Below are 19,628 nucleotides of genomic sequence, written 5' to 3'. Positions count from 1 at the left end.
TGGATTTAAGGTTATGTTTCTGTCACCCAACACTGAGGGGACAGGCAGCTTTTTTTTAGGGATCCTTGGCAGAATGATGGTGGCACCAAGCTGTATTTAGAATGGAAGTATTTTTTTAAGAGGATATTATGATTAGTGTAGCACAGAATTTAGAATTAGAATTTAGAATTAGAACGGCACAGGATTTCGCCAAGCAGAATCAATGTAGCACAATCTATAAGTAATGTAATATAGAATTTATAACAATTTATGATTTCTAATCACCTAAATACTAACTTCACCTGTGATTTTTAATCACCTGTACCCTCTGCAGATCAGGCTGGATCTCAATACATGGTTTGCTGTGTCAATGCAACAACCATAACCTAGACCTGAAAGTCATATAAAAGAACATGTGTCACTCCCTCAGTCCTCAGAGGAAGCGCGCAATGGCAGAGGTGTCCCTGGCCATGGGGGGTCCCGTTCTCCCTGCCCAGTAGCAGTTCTGGTCCAAGCTACACTTAGGACTTAACTGCTTGGTTTTACAGACAGTGCTCTGGGTGCCTATTAGGCTCCTGTGCTCTGTGGCGGGGTCATCAACACCACCAGGTTGGCCAGGTGCCTGGGGCTTTCAAGGCTGGCCAGGAAGGGAGCCATCGGCCTCATGCCCAGGAACCTCGAGGCCAGCAGGGAGGGGAAAAAGAAATCTCTTTGTTTTGTCTGCTCGATGTACAGAACCTTCAGGGCCTGACAATGAGGGGAAAGGGAATGAATACGCGACCCGGTCAGTACCAGAAAACAGCTGCTTGTCTTATAAAATGATGTTATGCTAACGGTAGTAATGACCAGGGGTTGGGAGCATGCGGTACTGGTCACAGTTCCTTTAAGAATGGCTTTACAGACAGCATCTTAACTTCTTTTAATCAAATATTGACAATCTACTTATGGTTATTCTTCACAGTTATTAGTGGTTCAGTTTCTATCACAACCATTGCCAAACGGTGAGAAATAAGAATTTCTTTGAGCAATTACAAAGTGGATGTGTAAAATTTTGTTTTCTCCTTGGTAGAATTATTTCACACCTGTATTATTGCCCTCTAGGAACAGAGCTACTTGCTTCTTATTTTCACCTCCCTGCCAAACAAAGCCTGTCTGTCATGCGCTGCAAGGTTTCTAAGCTGTTGCCGCCAGTAGTAGCTGTAAATGAATGTTAATTCTGACAAATGCAGTACCCACTGCAGACTAGAGTTCATTTGTTGTGTACTCCCTCTGTTAAATAGACCAGAATACCCTGCAAAGTCAAACATGGATGAATGAGACAAAGACTTTGTGCGGCTCTGAAGCATTTGGCTGTTATGGCTACATGAAACTGTGCTAGGCAATTTGCTTTGTGAGGCAGAGTTCATGACATCTGTGATTACATGCTGCACATTGAATTTGGCAAAAATAAGTTAATCAGGAAAAGCAACTTGTTTGCTAGCACTCTGAAATAGTGTGCTATCATTCAAGTTCAAATGTAAAGTATTTTATTAACATTCCTGCAAAAAAATACATTAGCAGGAGATTTTTGTAAAAAGTTTGGGGAGAATCAGCTTGGAGTTAAGATTTTGACTGCAGAATTTTCAGACTCCTCTATTCATGCGGCATGCTGTGGCGAGGAAGCACGGCTGCCTTCAGAGCCATGGGCGTGGTTCAAAGGTAACTCCTAGTGTCCTCTCCCTGCCATCAAAGGCTACAGAAGTTGTTCACCAAAACAAAACCAGCAGGCTGACATTTCAAAAGGCTTATCAGTGCTGAATCAGGGGCTTTAAAATTTTTACCACTGTAAACAAAGAAAACAATTCTGAGAAGTGTTTACACCGAGACAAACAATTAATCGTTGTGCCTCAGAGAAACGCAGTTTGTGGAGTGAAGCATGCTGTTAATATTGCATAATCTACAGTTGTCTGTGCTTACTTGACAGTGATTTTTTCCAGTGAGTAAAGCTTTTTCTTTGCATAGTTTTTTGGTTCTGCTCCCCCACCCCCACCCCGCCCGCAGTTTAAGTTTTCCTCAGGGTGTGTGAACTTCGAGCCTTTGAAATACTGCTGGCTGTTCCCTGCAGGCCCCTCACAGGAGCCACAGAAAACTTCAATTCCATGCTCGTTGCCTGAGCGGCATAATGTTATACTATGGAAAGAACTCTTAATGCAGGGAACAGCTTCTGAAAGATGACCATCTTCACCTTTGTACTCACTTCTGTGGGATGCATGGTGATGACTATCTAACAACTGCTTGACATTCTACAGCAAAAAGATGGAAAATGTCTTAATCTACTTCCCTGTATTTTTCTGTCTTCCCATAGAATCAAAAAATGCATTTTCTAGGATACACTTCCAGGAAATATTTAAGAATAGTCAGTTTATTTCCTATATATATATTAACTCAATGCTGACTGAAGTTCAAGACAAAATACAAAGCAGATATTGAATATTCATCATTTAGAACAAGTACTTTCCTGTAACACAAACAATACAGAAAAAGGAAATTCTGTTCCTTATACATACTTATAACATGTATACATTTTTTTAAGACGTCTTAGAAATTAATCAGAAATGGCTCAGGCCGTGATATGTCAAGAAAATACAGTTTGCATTTTATTTGCATTAATTTTCAACAAACATGGAAGTTCAACATTTGTTTTTGCAAAGGCCGTTAAATCCCAGTTTTCCTAATAAGCAACTTTACAGTAAATGCCACTTCATATTATTTTAAAATTACTTAACAAGATGACATATTTTTCTAGATTTTGATTATGAAACTACTTCCCTCCCTTGCTTCCAAGGCATGTCAGATTTACTGTTTCTTTAATGTGATTTAATCATGCATGATATGGTAAAGCTGGTCACCTACAAGATCAGGTGTTGCTTCACTTCCCCTAAAGTTCATTCCATTTCAGATTTCAGCTTCATGAAGGAAATGGATCTCTGCACTGGTTCTCACACAAACACCCTTTCAGAGGTTAGTTCTGACCTCATTTACACCTTTTATATACCACAGATGTTTCTGTACAGAGTCAGAGAGAAATTTTGCCACAAATTCAGGTTTAATCCATGTAGGTTTAGATGTTTGTTTTTTACATTTTGCCCTATTGTGTATTCAGTCACTTTGAAAGAACAGAGTTAGCATTTTGAATTCATTTATTTCTCTGGCTCTGACCCAAAGAACTTGGCTGGATTATTCACCAGCCTTCCAGTACCTTTTGTCAGGATCACAGTGTGTGTACTTTAAATAGTATTCATTTCCTGTGTGCATGGAATTATTTTCAAATAGCAGAATTAAACAGACACTATATTAGGAATACAGTAACTTACCTGGGTCCACTCATGTCTTGTGAACTCTAGGTAAATTGGAGACTGGGCTCACTACCCATGGGCTGGGGAAGTAAGGCAGGGATTAGGGGTGTATATATGTGAATAGATGCCAGACCTCTACTGGACACAATGGAGAAATGCGTATGGAAACACATCAACACCACATGGGGGATCCGTAGGTACTGTCAGGGGAAAAGCTTCTGAAAAGTCTCTTTCAAAAGCTTATCTATTATTTGTGCAAAAGTTGTCACATGTCCCATCACTCTGTAGTTTTGATTAAGCGCAGGGATGCCAGAAAATCAGTTAGATTTTTCAACTAATTTCAAAGTCATAATTGCTGTTCTAACTAAACAGCTACACGGGGACATCCCCCCACACTGGGGGATGTGAGGCTGGAGAGCAGCCCCACAGGAAGCAGTCTGGGGGTCTGGGTTGATGGTATGAGTCACCAGTGTGCCCTGTCCTGGGATGCATCAAGCACAGCACAGCCAGCCCGTTGAGGGAGGCAACAGTCCCACTCTACCCCGCACCGGTGCAGCCCCACCTCAAGTATGCCTCAAGTGTGGGTTTGGGTGCCTCAATGTAAGAAGGACATCAAATTGTTAGTGTGTCCAGTGAAGGGTGACAAAGATGGCAAAAAGGTCTGAAGGGCAAGACTTAGGAAGAGCGGCTGAGGTTACTTGATTTGCTTAGCTTGGAGAAGGCTGAGGGGTGACCTCATTGCAGCCGACAACTTCCTCACGGGCGGGTGGCAGAAGGGGAGTTGCTAATCTCCTCTCTCTGGTGACCAGTGATAGGACACATGGAGATGGAATGAAGCTGCATCAGGGGAAGTTCAGACTGGGCTTTAGGAAAAGGCTCTTTACTGAGAGGGTGGTGAGTTGCTGGAACAGGCTCCCCAGGGATGTGGTCACAGCACCAAGCCTGTCAGAGTTCAAGGAGCATCTGGACAATGCTCTTAGGACTACCTATAACTAAATCATATGACTGTGAGGAACAGGGAGTTGCACTTGATGATCCTTATGGGTCCCTTCCGACTTGAGATATTCTATGACCCAAAGGATGACACTTTGGCTGAAGAAGCCTGGAATGCAGTAGGCTCTGGCTTCTCTTCCCACACAGCTGATGCCTGCTTTCAGGCATTGCAGGGAAGGTATTTAGGAGCTAGGAATTCTGCACTGGCAATTAGGCTTCCTTACACCAGAGAAATTTCCACCGAGGACATTCTGGCCTAGTTGTTCCAGGGCTACAACAGGAAGGCAGAGGCAGGTGGAAAGAAATCAGGTAGGAATTAAACTACCATCATAGAAGTCCTTCAATTTATTACCAACTTCTTCAAAACTGGACAAAACCAAAAGCTCACACAATATTATTAACTGGGGAGCTTGAAAACAATCACACATGGTGCACATTTTGGTATTATTAACATTAAAGACATCTACTATAGTGATGTATCTCAATATCTAAACAAATTTCTTCCTAAGAATATGTATCAATGATGTGATCAAGTAGGACACTTGGCACAGTGCTCCCCACGGTGCTCCGTGTAAACATTTAGATGGTCAAAACAGGTTTCATTTACAAAGATTTTCACGCACAAAAGCTCACTTTTTCTTCTAAAAATCATATAAAATATATTTAAAAGGATGACATTGCATATTCCTATGAACACCAATGGAAGAAGAGGAAGCATATTAAAAAGCTTAACTAAAACCAGCAAATAATTGAACTGAGGTAAAGTTACAAAACAACCAACCCTTGTCACTGATGACAGGGCTAAAAAGCAGTTTGAATCTCCAAGCCAAGAACTGACACCTGCAGAAGAGCCAACCATTATTCCTTGATATTTTGAAGTAGCCTTAATAAATGAGACTCAATAACCTGTTGAACTAAAGCAGAGAAAAAAATCAGGTTAACCAGTGTTCAATGTTTTTTCACATCTTAAAGGGTGTACTATTTTTTCCTCACAGATGCCAGGTTGCCCTGTACAATTATTTAATAAAAAACAGACAGGAATAAATTCACTCTGGGAAGAGAGTTGCCATCCCTTCAGAAAATAAAAGCCTCATATAATGCAAAAACAATACACCCAAGTAAGGCAGATTATGGTTTTTGGAGGTAATAATCTGTTCTCTGGTTTGCATAGGCAGATAGCATACAAAAGGAATTTTTTAAGCCTATAAATGGAACGTAGGCAAAAATATTTATTAGAAACTACTTCTGTGGAATGTTTTGAGATTGAACTCTAGAAGTAGTCCTACGTGTACACACCTGTGAAGTTACTGCCCTCCACCCCCCCTCCCATAAGCAGAGGGCTCTGCTTGGAGAAGCCACACATGCAGTGCTGGGCTTATTTTTGGATTCAGTTCATTTCTGTAACGGCAGACATTGCATTACTCTCAAAATGAAGGTAGCATGAGGGAAAAATAGAGAGTCCCTTCTTTGCTTCTGTTTCCCAGAACCAAGTAAGGTAGTGTAATTCACTGACCCTGGCAGTATTACTCTCTGTATCCAAGATAAACTAGAACTAGAGCTAGTCTGACAGGGGAAGAAGGTTTGGCAAACTACATCACATCATGCCAATCAACAGCACTAGGCCAAGGGGTTCAGAAGGGCTGCAGGCCTCTCTTCACTGTCCAGGGCAACATACACTCCTTTGTTCATGGTGGGGGAGCAGCTCAGCTCCCCTTGTCTGGATCACGGCTGCCTCAGCACTACACACCATTATTTGTGCCCACAGATGTAGATCCAGGTCAGTGACATCTTCTTGCTAGGGACCTGTCTTTCTGAGACAGGGATGGAAGCTCCTACCCATTTTGCACCAATATGTTTAGGTGTATTTAGACTTTTAGGACAGGGATCTTCTTAGAGCTGCAAAACCTCTACTAGGCCATCAACAGCAGCTACATGAATATGGAGCAGTAAAAATAAAAATCAAAGAATTTACATTTGCAATACTCACCACTCCGATAGCCCAAGGCTACAGCCAAATCCATGGAATTATAGCCAGCATCTGTTTCAGTAGTTGGATCAGCACCCCTTTCTATGTAAAATTAGAAAAGAAACTCCTATTTCTGACAATGAGAACTCATAGTACATTATTACTGATAACTCAGTTTGGACAGTCTACTTACCAAGGAGAATTTTCACACATTTCACGTGGTTCCCATGAACTGCATATAGTAGAGGTGTGCCTCCGTTCTGCAAAACCAGGGAAAAGCATGACTGAGCAGTCTGCAAATGCAGTTCCTTAATGTACCAGTATAATTCCATGTATCAGTAAGAGCCTTCACAGGTTTTACAAAAAGGTGATTATCTTTTGTTTCTTCACACCTTCCATCTTCTTTTTTTGTCTGCTATTATTCTGTAAGCTCACCTTCTGCAAAGACTCAGTGTTAGTCTCATTCTCCTTTTACCAAGAAGTCAGAACTAGTAGGGCCAACTTCTCTTATCCTCTGGAAGTTTTGAAACTCTCTGATATTTCAGAAGTAGAACGATTTTCAAACCCAAGCCAGTGCTGTTTCAAATTTCTGACCAAAGAACCCTCTTACATAAATTTAAGCCGGAGTCTTACCCAGTCATACTCATTGACATCAACTCCACAGTCAAGCAGCATTTTGACAATATCTGTGTATCCTTTACTGCAAGCCAGTGAGAGGGCACTTTCTCGCCCTTTCCCCAAAATCTGAGGATCTGCACCCTGAAATAATAGTAACAACAATAAATTAAGAATGCTTTTTAAAAATGTGAGGTTTTACACAGAATTTTAAAACTTTTATGTGTGTTGCAGCAGTGAAAAACTTAGGAAGGCAAATTGAACTGAAAGGTAAATAAATTTAAAATTAAGTGTGTTATTTTCCTTACATTCTGGAGGAGAAATTCCACGACTGCTATCTGCCCATGAGCTGCAGCCCACATCAGAGGGGTAAAACCTTCTTCATCCTTATGATTGATTACATTTTCTGTTTAAAGAAAAATATGCAATTTAGTAATCCCTTTCACTAATGCACTGTATGAGCTGTTGAAATACATTGACGTATCCATGGTGAATGGTCTGAGGTACCTGTGTGTCCTACAAGTCATTCTCATCTTAACTCTAAAAACAAAATTCTGTCCCAGTAGTGGTGCACATACCTTTGTCCAACATCCAACTGACCAAAGTAAAAGTTAAGATTTGGGTTTATTTATTTTTTTCAAGCTCTGTAAATCAAGCTCTGTTTTTACTCAGAAATGTTAAAAGTCTGTAATCTGGGCTTTATCTCTGGAAAGAAGAGAAGGGCTGCTTGAATAATAAGGTGGTACATTCTGCATTATACTGTAGAAAGTGGTTTTTTTTCAATAGACTGAGCCACACAGTCTTGTAAAGGATTAGCTTGTAAGGCACTATGGGTAGTAAACCTCCATTCCCTGCAAAGCTCATATGTAATCAATAGGTGTTTTGTGGAAACAATTAAGGTCTACTTCTAGTGCAGCTGGTAGAAGGAACAACTTTTTTTAACAATTATCAGACTGAAATAGTTGAGAGTTGGATCTTTTTTTTAAATATCTAAGTACTTAAAATATGCCACGCTTATCGTAGCACCATAATATGCATTTTTAGCTGCTACTGGCACTCCAGAATCCATTTGCTGTCCATATACATGGTAAATTACAAAGTATATAGACTCTGCGACTCATTACCTGCTTTCCAGTAAACATTTCAACAAAGATACTGTCATGGTTTTAGCTGGGATAGAGTTAATGTTCTTCACTCTAGCTGGCATAGTGCTGTGCTTTGAACTTAGCATGGAAAAAACGTTGAGATAACACACAGATGTTTTAGCTGTTGCTGAGTAGAGCTTGTCCTAGTCAAGGACTTTTCTAGCTTCCCATGCTCTGCCAGGTGCAGAAGAAGCTGGGAGGGGAGGGGGCACAACCAAGAGAGCGGATTCAAACTGGCCAAAGGGGTATTCCATATCATGTAACATCATGCCCAGTATGTTAACTGGGAGGAGCTGGCCGGGAGAGGGAGGCAGCAATCACGGCTCAGGGACGGGCAGCATTGGGCAGCGAGTGGTGAGCGCTTGTATCGTTTGTGTTTCTGTTTTTTTCCCTTTTCCTCTTTATTATCATTATTGTTATTATTATAATAAATATTATTATCATTCTTATTTTATTCTAATTATTAAACTGTTCTTAACCCACAAGTTTTTTTTTCCTTTTGCTCTTCCAATTCTCTCCCCCATCCCAGAGGGGTGAGGAGAGTGAGTGAGCGACTGCGTGGTGTTTAATTGCTGACTGGGGCTGAACCATGACAGTCCTTTTATCCTTGTATCTGCCCCTTATTCCATTCCATCATTCATGTCATGCTCAGGTCCCATACTATTCAACAAAATTTCAATAACCCCTACCAGCCTTCTCATCCTTTAATAAAATATAAGATTTCATTTATCATACCCCTAGTCTATGGACCACTCCTGTAAAATGTCTGTGAAATGTCCATTGAGTTCATTTAGTCCATGACATTGGGCTCCATCTATTGGACCAGTCTTTCAGAGAGATGGTGTGCATGGTGTTGGATTCTTGCATGCTGAAGTCAGTCCTTGTTCCATCACCGCAGCACTGTTAGTCCTTGTTCTATCACTGCTGCACTTTGCTTGGTTCAATGAAAGTTCATTGGCTGTTTTCACCCAAAATCAAATCCCCTTGAGGCACCCAGTGGACTCCTCCATCTTCCTGCATCACCCACCAAGTACACCCAGGTCCTCAATCAAAAGCAATCCCACGAATGGGTTTGCCTTTGCCTGAGGCAGGAATAACCCAGACTGTTTTCCCCAACATATTTTTAACGTGCACTACAGGGACTCTATCCCCTTCCACAGTACATAAGGGTTCTGATTGGGCAGGGCCAGCTCGATTGGCAGATCCCCTCATGTTGATTAACCAGGTGGCTTTTGCTAAATGTGTATCCTAGTGTTTAAATGTTCCATCCCCCATTGCTCTCAGTGTAGTCTTTAACAGTCCGTTGTATCTTTCAATTTTCCCAGAGGCTGGTGCGTGACTCCTGGGTGACTGGGGTTTCCTATTCAAGCCCGCTGGGTGATCAGTGCAACCCATTCACTCCACGTAGCATCAGTTGCATGGTGTGTGGAGGGGACGTTTCCTTTGAACATCCAGCCCAGCACTGGCAGTCGGGGTGCCAGGAGCAACTGTGCCTCAGTACCAACCACTTCTGAAGCAGCTCAAACCCCTTCATATGCTGCCAATATCTCTTTTTCAGTTGCAGTATAGCGGGCTTCGGACCCTCTGTATCCCCGACTCCAAAACCCCAGGGGTTGACCTCAGGTCTCCCCATGTGCTCTCTGCCAGAGGCTCCAGGTAGGGCCATTCTCCCCGGCTGCAGTGCAGAGCACATTTTTTACATCTTGTCCTGCCCGGACTGGCCCAAGGGCTGCTGCATGAACTATCTCCTGTGTAATCTTTTCAAAGGCCTGTTGTTGTTCAGGGCCCCATTTGAAATCATTCTCCTTCAAGGTCACTTGATAGAGAGGGCTTACGATCAGCCTGTAATTTGGAATATGCATTCTCCAAACAGCCACAACGCCCAAAAATCTTGCGTCTCCTTTTTGCTAGTTGGTGGAGACATGGCTGCTATTTTGTTGATCACATCCATTGGGATCTGATGACAGCCATCTTGCCAGTTGATTCCTAAGAACTGGATCTCTTGTGCGGGTCCCTTTACTGTATTTTATGGCAAAACCAGCCTTCAGAGGATTTGGACTATTTTCTTCCCTTTCTCAAAAAATTCTGCTGTGTTGCCCCACACAATAATGTCACCAATGTATTGTAGGTGTTTGGGAGCTCCATCCTGTTCCAGTGCATTATGGATCCGTCCATGGCAAATGGTAGGGCTGTGTTTCCACCCCTGGGGCAGTCGATTCCAGGTGTACTGGACCCCCCCCCCAAGTGAAAGCAAACTGTGGCCTCCACTCTGCTGCCAGAGGGATTGAGAAGAATGCATTAGCGATATCAATTGTGGCATACCACTTGGCTGCCTTGGACTCCAGTTCGTATTGAAGTTCTAGCACATCCAGCACAGCAGCACTCAGTGGCGAGGTGACTTCGTTCAGGCCACAACAGTCTATTGTTAGCCTCCACTCTCCATTACACTTCTGCATTGGCTGTATGGGACTATTAAAGGGTGAGTGGGTCTTGCTGATCACTCCTCATCTCTCCAGTCAGTGAATGAGCTCATGGATGGGGATCAGAGGGTCTCGGTTGGTGTGATATTGCTGCCGGTGCACTGTTGTGGTGGCGATCGGCACCTGTTGTTCTTTGACCTTCAGCAACCCCACCACAGAAGGGTCCTTTGAGAGGCCAGGCAAGGTAGACAGCTGTGTAATTCTCTCCAAGGCAGCTAAACCAAAAGCCCACCTGTACCCCTCTGGGTCCTTAAAATACCCTCTCCTGAGGCAGTCTGTGCCAAGGATGCACGGAGCCTCTGGGCCAGTCACAATGGGGTGCTTTTGCCACTCATTCCTGCTTAGGCTCACTTCGGCCTCCAATACAGTTAGCTCTTGGGATCCCCCTGTCGCTCCAGCAATGCTGATGGGTTCTGCCCCTATATAGTTTGATGGCATTAAGGTGCACTGTGCGCCAGTGTCCACTAAAGCTTTATACTCCTGTGGATCGGATGTGCCAGGCCATTGGATCCACACAGTCCAATAAACCCGGTTATCCCTCTCCTCTACCTGGCTGGAGGCAGGGCCCCTCTATTCCTGATCATAGTATTCGTCACTCACTTCTTGTGAATACAAGTCCTAAGGTTCTCTGTTAAGATCAGAAAGAAAATCAGCGCTTCTGCTCCTCAGTCTGGGGACCTGCTCACTGGAAACTGGAGCAGCAGCTCTCCTCGAGCAACCCCCATAGTGATTATTTTTCCTTGCAGCTCACGTACCTGTGCCTCTAGGGTCGAGGTAGGTTTTCCATCCCACTTCCTCATGTTCTCCCCATGATCATGCAGGTAAAACCACAGGGTGCCCTGTTGTGTGTATCCTCTCTCTTGAGCAAAGGGACACTTAGTCCTACTGGCTGAGATACTGGTCTGTACTGGTGGGGAGGAGGACATATCTTCTTTGAATTGCTAGAACTCCCGGGACAGTTTTTCCACAGCTGAGACAAGGGAGGAAGAGATATTTGCTTTGTACTCCTGGAGTTTAATCAACTCTGCCACTATTGGTGACTCGTCATCTTTCCAGGACATTACAGCCAATGAGTTTCCATGTGTCAATGGTGCGCTCTGTACGACTTCTGCTACATGGGTTGTGCGCACTGGGCTTCATCTGGATCTTTGGATGACTGTTGATCATCCAGGTCACCATAGATCATCTCAAGCACGCCTAGTTCCCTCAGGTACTGGATACCTTTCTCCATGGTCATCCATTTTCCTAGGTGCAATACAATATCTTCCTTGAAGGAGTACCTTTCTCTCACACCTGACAGGAGTTGCCTCCAGAGGCTGAGGGCTTGTTTCCCTTTTCCAATTGCTTTGTCAATGCCCCCTTCCCTAGAAAGGGATCCTGGTTATTTGGCTTCCTTCCCCTCTAATTCCAGACTGCTGGCCCCATTATCCCAGCATCAGAGCAGCCAGGTGACAATGTGCTCACCTGAATGACAGCCAAAATCTTTTCGCATATCTCGCAGCTCACTCAAGGATAGGGATCAGGTAGTTTCCATCTCTTCTATGAGTTCTTCCTCTTTCTCCTCCTCTCCTCGTGATGGCCATGCTTCTTCATCATCCCTTTCTAAACAAGTCGACTTTCTCTTCCAAGATTTCTTCTTGTGTCAAGGGTGACTGATACTGGCATGGGTTGGTCCTCTGATTCAGCTGCAATGCTTGTCACTGGCAGTTGGAGTGGCTGCAGTGTCTGTCATGGGGGTTGGAGTTGCCACAGTGCTTGTCGCTCTCCTTTTTTGTCTTTTTAGATCCAGAAGCTTCTCTTCTCCTTGGGGGTACTGAATAGTATTAAACAGGGCTTGATAGGCATGGGCCAGGCCCCAGCACATTGCAGTGATTTCCATCCCTCTGGAATTGTCAGGGTGACAACACACTTCCTCCAAATATTCTACTAATTTTTCAGGATTCTGCACTTGTTCAGGGGTGAAGTCCCACAACACTGGGATGTGCCCACTGGCAAATGCCCACTGTCTTAGGCATTTGCCCATAATATCCCACACACCCTGCCATGCATAGCTATTGAGCCTTGGGGCAGATCTCTGGATGATATTCTTAAACTGCTTATTAACCTTAGACAGAACTGAAACCGTCTGCCAAAGCAATACCAACAGATGTATCTTAACTACTTAAGGATGTTCAAGATACTGAAAAGTTGTAATGAAGGAGGAGGCATTATATAAGACGGTAGCTAAGGTGCCATTCTGTATTTCCTCCATAAAAAACCTCTCAGAGGAGGTATAATTGCTAATTGTCTCCATGAGGTGGTACCTGAAGTACAGTAATGGCTGTTACTTTTTGCAAGACCCAAATAACCAATAACGCTGAAGGCCAGTATTTTAAAAACAAATCTCCTAGGCAAAACATCTCTGTTCACTGCAGAGCACAGCAGACTACAAAAACCAACAGCAATTTTTAACATGTACTTCAATACTAGCACGGTGTAACTGGACAAACTAATATTGAGAACAGATGAATCAACGCTGTGACCAGCAACTGTTATTATCTCAAACCCTTTGTGCCCCACGTTGGGCACCAAAAAGGACTGTCGTGGTTCAGCCCTAGTCAGCAATTAAACACCACGCAGTTGCTTGCTCACTCTCCCCACCCCTCTGGGATGGGGGAAGAGAATCAGAAGAGCAAAAGGAAAAAAAAAAAACTTGTGGGTTGAGATAAGAGTAGTTTAATAATTAGAATAAAATAATAATGATGATAATATTTATTATTATAATAATAACAATAATGACAATAAAGAGGAAAAGGGAAAAAGGGAAAAAACCAGAAACACAAACGATACAACTGCTTACCACCTGCTGGCCACTGCTGCCCGGGGATTGCTGCCTCCCTCCCCCAGCCAGCTCCTCCCAGTTAACATACTGGCATAATGTTACATGATATGGAATACCCCTTTGGCCAGTTTGAATCCGCTCTCTTGGTTGCGCCCCTCTCCTCCCAGCTTCTTCTGCACCTGGCAGAGCATGGGAAGCTAGAAAAGTCCTGGCAAAACAGAATTTGGTGGCCAGAGAAGGGAACTGAGAGATAGGGAAGCACTTGTTTTATGACTTTATCCTTGAGGAGAGCTGAGAGACTGATCAAAGGAAACATCCTGCCTCAGAAGATGCTGAGAATGCGGTGATAAAAGTGTGTAGTCAAGGAGAACAACTAATTGGGATGTTGATAAGAGCTAAAACGAAGTGTCTGTTACGTGAACTATCCTCATTATAATACCAAAAATCATGCCCACAGGCCAGGAATCTCTCCCCTCTAATAAGCCCCTTACTCTCTGAGCATGTCTGGTAAGCTAAAAGTGAGCTGTATCTTTAAGTTGAAGCGAGAAAGAAATGAACCAATTATTACCTGTGACTGACCCATTTAACTGTATAAATGCCTTGTAGTCTTTTGGTGTGGGGTACCTTAGCCTTGTGGGTTACCACCTGGCACCAAACTTTGCACAAAAATGAGCTAAATAAGATACCTCTGCTCTGTGTGTAGTTTGGCGTTTTGCACACTGCGCAAATCAACCCACTTTTCGGGATAACAGATGGACTGAAATCATGGCTGATTACTCATAATACAATAAGAATATACTCTTAACAGTACTCTATTCAATATGTTATGTAGAGCTGAAATTTTGTACATGTATTCTGGACACAGAAATGTCACACTGAAGACTATCACCCAACTCAGAACAAGCAGCACTACTATACTGCAGGCATGAGCCATGGCTTAAGTTACCAACATAGAATATAGCTCTACATGTTGATTGATTAAATAGAATTGGAAAGCCACCATTTATAGAAATGTGTTTTAAATTACAAAGATAATTTAAAAAAAAATTAACTCTTCTGATGGAACAGACTCTCCCTTCTCATTTCCATACATTAGCTACATAGCTGGGGAGCAGGGGGAAGAAGAGACTTACCTACAACTTAAATTAATACTAACGTTTAATTTAAAATCCAAATCACAGCAATGAATGAATAAAAGACTGATGTGAAACAACAGTCCACATCCCTAAAGAATGCATACCTCAAATATCCTTCAACTTGTACCAGAATTGAGGATTTTTTTTAATACAGCTTTGGGGAAAAAGTCTAGCACAACAGGGTATAAATGGTATAAATGCAACAGGGTATAAATTCAAAAAAAAGCATTTAACCTTCCTCTGTCTCACCTTGTTCAATACGCGTGGCCAGATACAACATTTCTCCCTGAGCAGCCAGCTGATGAACGGATAACGCTGCAAAAATGGAAACAAAAGCATGTGTTAGGCACACCAATTTTCATCCTGCCCTATTTGGAGCTGGGCATAACTTGTCCATTGGCTTGAGCAGTACAGAACTTGGATTTGAGAGTGTAGACAGGTTTCACCTTATGTTCTCAACTGGAATCATGATCTTAAAAACTGAAAAGTTTCCAAAGTGTTTCATAAGTTTAGGTAATTTTTAACTACTATATAAAACATACTAGAAAGTAAAGATACTTCCTACACTGACTTTTTACAAGGCAACATGATCTCTTCTCGGCTGCTTGGTCAGCAACCCAAGATCACATTAAGAATATTTATCAAATGAAAATAAGCATCTTTTGATAAATTAAGGTTGTGTAGTTTAAAAATGACATCTAGGAGATCACATGTATCAGGAGACTTGTCATGCTGCTCAATAAAGCCTGTAGCATGACTCTCACTCACTACAATGTAGAATAGATCAGACATCACAAAACTATAAACAATTTGACATCTACAGGGAAAGAAAATGTTTGTGGGCTTTGGGGGTTTTAATTTTTTTTCATTTTGGGAAAAAAAAAGTACCAAGCATTAAAAGCAGAATAATTCTTAAGAGACTATGAAGAAAAAAATCTCTGATCCCATAGTAAACTCTGCACAGGTACACGTTTTTTACCATTACAACTTGGAGCAGGTCTGAAAGGTGCATGGGAGAAATATGTAATACATTATCCACATTATCTATAAAAAAATTAGCTAATGATTACATAACATGTAAATGTTCACTGTCCTCTTCCTATTCACTACATGAAAGTTTCATTATTTTTCAAAAAGACTGTGTATTTTATTAATTTTTCCCACGCAAGCAGCCTTTAGTTGTTTTTTTTTTGAACACTGGATACAGTTTATAGAGGAAATAGTTTATAGATCAAGTAAATTACAGAGAATTAATTTATAAATAAAATGCTTGACAATTAAGAATAAAAAAACTCCGTAACTAATACTACCATCTTGACTTTCATGATCTGTAACAATCATGACGTTTGCAGTGATCTGTAGCATTTACCGATCATCTAATTTTAATAAATTTTACAAGATGCGCAAGATCTGACAACAAGTATATGGAGCACATTAACTTAAAGCTTAGAAAGGATCAGAAAAATCTTTATCTACATTTTTTAGATAAAGAATTGGATCCTTCCTAGAAAATATGCTTCAGTCATGAATTCGTATGGCAGGTGGGTTACTATTTTATGGTTGGAACCACGTGAAATTAGACAAGACTATCTCAATGTTTTCTTTCTATATTAAGATTCATTACAACACCAAAGAAAAAAATCGGAAAGATCTGTCAAGCATCTAACATACAGCTCACAAAGTAATGATTAAGACAGAAGGATACTTACAGTTTACGAGCAGAGGTGTTGTAGAGACTTCGTTTCCCCTGTGTTTGTTAGTTAGGGTAGTTGACTGTTTTATTGGTGAGAAATGCTTAGTAGTTGATGGAGTATAAACATGTCTTACTTGGATACCAGGAGAAGGAGAAGTGTGGATGTTGCATTCAGCTACATTGAACAGAGGAAACAGACAGGATTCTAGTACTAGTAAGAGCATTAAATGAAAGCCACAGATTCTAAGTCAAACTAGAAAGCACTGGTAACACAAGATCTTTAAAAACCCATGTTAAGTAAGCTCTGTGATGTGCTTTTTCCACTGTGTATTGTGAGAGTTGAATAAAGGGCTGTATTAATTTCTGGAATAAAACTATGCTGCTGCCCCACAGGTTCAGTATGGCATGATGTCACCCAGAGACAGGCTGCTGTCTAAATGAGGTAAGTCTTTGTCTAGATTTTAAACATTCCTCGCTTGGATTTATCAGGTAGGATGGCTCCACTTATCCTGTCGTACCCTCACTTATGCTCTCCAGTGCAATAACATGATGCAGCTCTGGTCAGCCATGTAGTCAGTTACTGCTCAGCTCAACCCTTTGCCCACTCTTTACGCAGTCCCCTACTTGCATGGACATGACCTTCACTAATTTTCTTCACCAGGACTTTTTCCACTCCTGCTGGATAAAATTGTACCTGTATTATGAATGTCTTACAAATACTCATCCAGCAGGAAGAGAAATATTCCACAATCACTTATAGAAAATGCAACAGCAGGCCACCACTTGGAATTCAAGAAGTCATTCAGTGCTGCTGTGTTCATTTTGTACTATTCTAGCTTTCTATTAGAATCTAATGGCATCTTATTGCAAAATATGTACGTTATCTTGGCTTTTAATTCTCCAAAGTAGATTTTGAGAAGTAGCTGAGAAGCCAAATAATTTTGAAGAAGCTAACTGATTAAATACTGGAAAAAACATATTGCAGGCTTAAAGTCCATTATTGGCTAAACTGATTTGACACCCGTGTGCACCAATAATTAATGACTGGAAGCTAATTAACATGCACTCTGAATTCATGCCATAGAGAACTTCATGATCGTAAACCCAAGCACATATTCGGGGACAGAACCAATTAAAAGTAGAGGGTAGCAGCATGAAAATGAAATTACATTTTGTTTGCCAGTCAGAGAGCTACAGATGATGTGATCAAATTAAGAGACCTACCAGGGATTTTTGACCTGCGGTCCCTGGATCCGCAGGACTACTTCTAAGGGGTTCGCAAATGTTACCTAAGAAAACCAACCCTATCACTGATGGGTCTAAATTTGCCGTTCAGGTCTGCAGCTCCACTAGTATGCACTTAGGGCCTGCAAATCAAAAAAGTTTGAAAATTACAATGGCTGAACTGCAGCCAAACAATCAAATCAGAGAAATCATCAAAATCCACAATAGGTCTGTATTTGTATTTGTTATAGGAAATATGTCAAATTCAACCTCATGAAGAGATACATTATGAACAGTCTGAAATATTACAGCGAGCATTGGAAACCACAAAGGGAAATAGACTGGAGTCCTAATTCTGTGGTCCATTAATATTCTCAGCCATGAAAAAGAACAGATCAATTCAATGAAGCTGCCCAGCAATGGCTGGAGATTGGCTGCAGGGATCCAGATTTGCAGCAACATTTGCTTTCAAGTAGTGTTGAGCCAATTGCTACAACTACAGGCTTTGTACAACCATATTGATAAAACGAAGTCAACCACGTGACCTACATTATTTTTGTCATCGTACTAGTGAAAAGATACAATGTGCTGCAGCTGAAATGATCATATAGTGCTTTCAGTAGTGTTTGGTAAAGACACATACATGCAACAATGTGTACATGTTGTAGGACATGCTACACAAAAGAAATAAGCTTTTTTTCATAATCAGCACCAGCTTTTGTTAAATTACACTAGTGACTTTTTGTGCCACTACTTTTTCAATTAAAAAAATAACGTGTTTTACAAAACAATCTTGGGGGAAATTAATTTGACATTAATAATCCATTAAGCGTGTAATAAAAATGTTAGGGGAACAAATCTTAGAAAACTATTACTGATTAATGCACTTGTAAGACAGGGGCTTTTTTTAAAAAAAACAAAACTAACAGCGTAAGAGGATGACATAGTCCACACATAACAATTTGCACCAAAAAGCTCAACCTTTAAATAAGACAGATGCCACTTCAAGGTCAGAGTTAACTTGGTCTTGAATATTTTTACTGTCCTCCTCATTCAAAGATTTCACAAATCGCGAGCAGACGTTCATATCAAATCTATTGGGCAAAATGAATTTCATTCCCATGGCAACACTCTGAGCTGGGCCTTCCTCTGTGCTAGAGTCAAGCTGATGCTCCACTTTAATGTCTGGCATGGGCGGAAGGCTGTAGCCAGTGGGGCATTCTTCTACAATTAACTGGGCCCCTGCATCTAAGTTTGTTGAAGATGCCATGGCCTCAATTACATAGTGGTTTTATGCGAGATGTTTCTTCATAGTTTCTAGCCAAAAGCAGTTCTGGCCAACCAAGCTGTATCTGAAGAGATCTGGATGCCTGAAACACCTGCAACTAAACACACATAACATAGGTTAACTGCATTCTAGTGAAGCAATGCACAAAAATACACCACACTCCGCTTCATTTAAGCTTATGGCATTTGGTTTTGATAGTCAAACCTTGGTGAAATATTGATCTTACTGCTGTCACAAACTGCTGACCAAAACCTCCATTTTATCACACGGGTATTTAAGCCAAATTCTGTAACGAAGCCAGTAGGAGTTTCATTTAAGTGATGTTTCAGAATATTAGTCTGGTAGCAAGAAAAAACTCCCACCATAATCAACAAGGTTTATACCACGACGGGAATAAGCTATAAGAAGATTACTTTATTGCCTAAAAACATGAGACTTGAAGGAAAAGTTAAACCAACCTTGAGTCCCTTTACGACTGTAGGTCTTTTCATAACCCGAGTAAAATAAATGGCTTCTACCGTACGCACAGGATAAACCCCCCTTTAGACCGACCACGGCAAAACATCCCAGAGTACCGGGGGCTTTCAGACAGCACCGCGGGACGCCTAACGCCTGCCTGACGGGGCAGCCCTCCCCCCGCGCTGCAGGCCGCAGCCTCCGGGGCCGGCGTGAAGGCGAGCGGCGGCGGCGGCGGCAGCAGCAGCACCCGCGGACGCCGCGGAGCGCCCTCCGCCCGGGACCCCCCGCCCCCAACAAAGCGGCCCCGCCGCCCGCTGCCGCCCGCCCGGCCTCACCTCAGCGCCCCCGTTCCGGCCGCTGACGGGGGGGGGGGGGACGGGGACGTGACGCCCTACCGCTCCGTCAGCGGTGGGACGGAAGTGACGCTCCTCCACCGCGGTGGCGATTGGCTAGGGGAGTCGCCTCCTGGTGACGCTGTGCCCACACGTGCGCGG

At 42.3% G+C, this 19,628-nt stretch overlaps 1 protein-coding gene across 3 annotated transcripts; it reads right to left on the bottom strand.

Moving 5' to 3' along the window:
• Positions 1 to 4,629: 4,629 nt before the first annotated feature.
• Positions 4,630 to 19,579, bottom strand: ANKRA2 (ankyrin repeat family A member 2). 3 transcript variants are annotated; one of them, XM_064439236.1, is made up of 9 exons: positions 19,470 to 19,579; positions 18,369 to 18,772; positions 16,180 to 16,338; positions 14,720 to 14,785; positions 7,197 to 7,294; positions 6,907 to 7,032; positions 6,467 to 6,533; positions 6,295 to 6,375; positions 4,630 to 5,221 (listed from the first exon to the last, which is right to left on the bottom strand). In XM_064439236.1, exons 2-9 carry the CDS (start codon positions 18,655 to 18,657, stop codon positions 5,166 to 5,168), a joined length of 942 nt encoding a protein of 313 aa, XP_064295306.1. In that variant the 5' UTR covers positions 18,658 to 18,772; positions 19,470 to 19,579; the 3' UTR covers positions 4,630 to 5,165. The 3 variants fall into 3 exon arrangements, with proteins under 3 accessions (XP_064295306.1, XP_064295307.1, XP_064295308.1); XM_064439237.1 differs by having other exon boundaries at positions 18,369 to 18,766; positions 19,470 to 19,531; XM_064439238.1 differs by lacking the exon at positions 19,470 to 19,579 and adding an exon at positions 19,134 to 19,387 and having other exon boundaries at positions 18,670 to 18,772.
• Between the last annotated feature and the right edge of the window lie 49 nt (positions 19,580 to 19,628).

Source organism: Phalacrocorax carbo, chromosome Z, assembly GCF_963921805.1.
Source record: "Phalacrocorax carbo chromosome Z, bPhaCar2.1, whole genome shotgun sequence".
Taxonomy (NCBI): domain Eukaryota; kingdom Metazoa; phylum Chordata; class Aves; order Suliformes; family Phalacrocoracidae; genus Phalacrocorax; species Phalacrocorax carbo.
The sequence above is the reverse complement of the archived record's forward strand: the minus strand, read 5'-3'. Positions and strand labels throughout refer to the sequence as shown.

Bases quoted from the DNA above. Each gene is read 5' to 3' on its own strand.
- ANKRA2 (XM_064439236.1), bottom strand. From the start codon at position 18,657: ATGGCATCTTCAACAAACTTAGATGCAGGGGCCCAGTTAATTGTAGAA. The intron at 16,339-18,368 runs GTTGAGCTTTTT...TGTTCAATGTAG, and splicing joins GGCATCTGTCTTATTTAAAG to CTGAATGCAACATCCACACT. The intron at 5,222-6,294 runs GTGAGTATTGCA...TCTCTGCTTTAG, and splicing joins AGCCTTGGGCTATCGGAGTG to TTCAACAGGTTATTGAGTCT.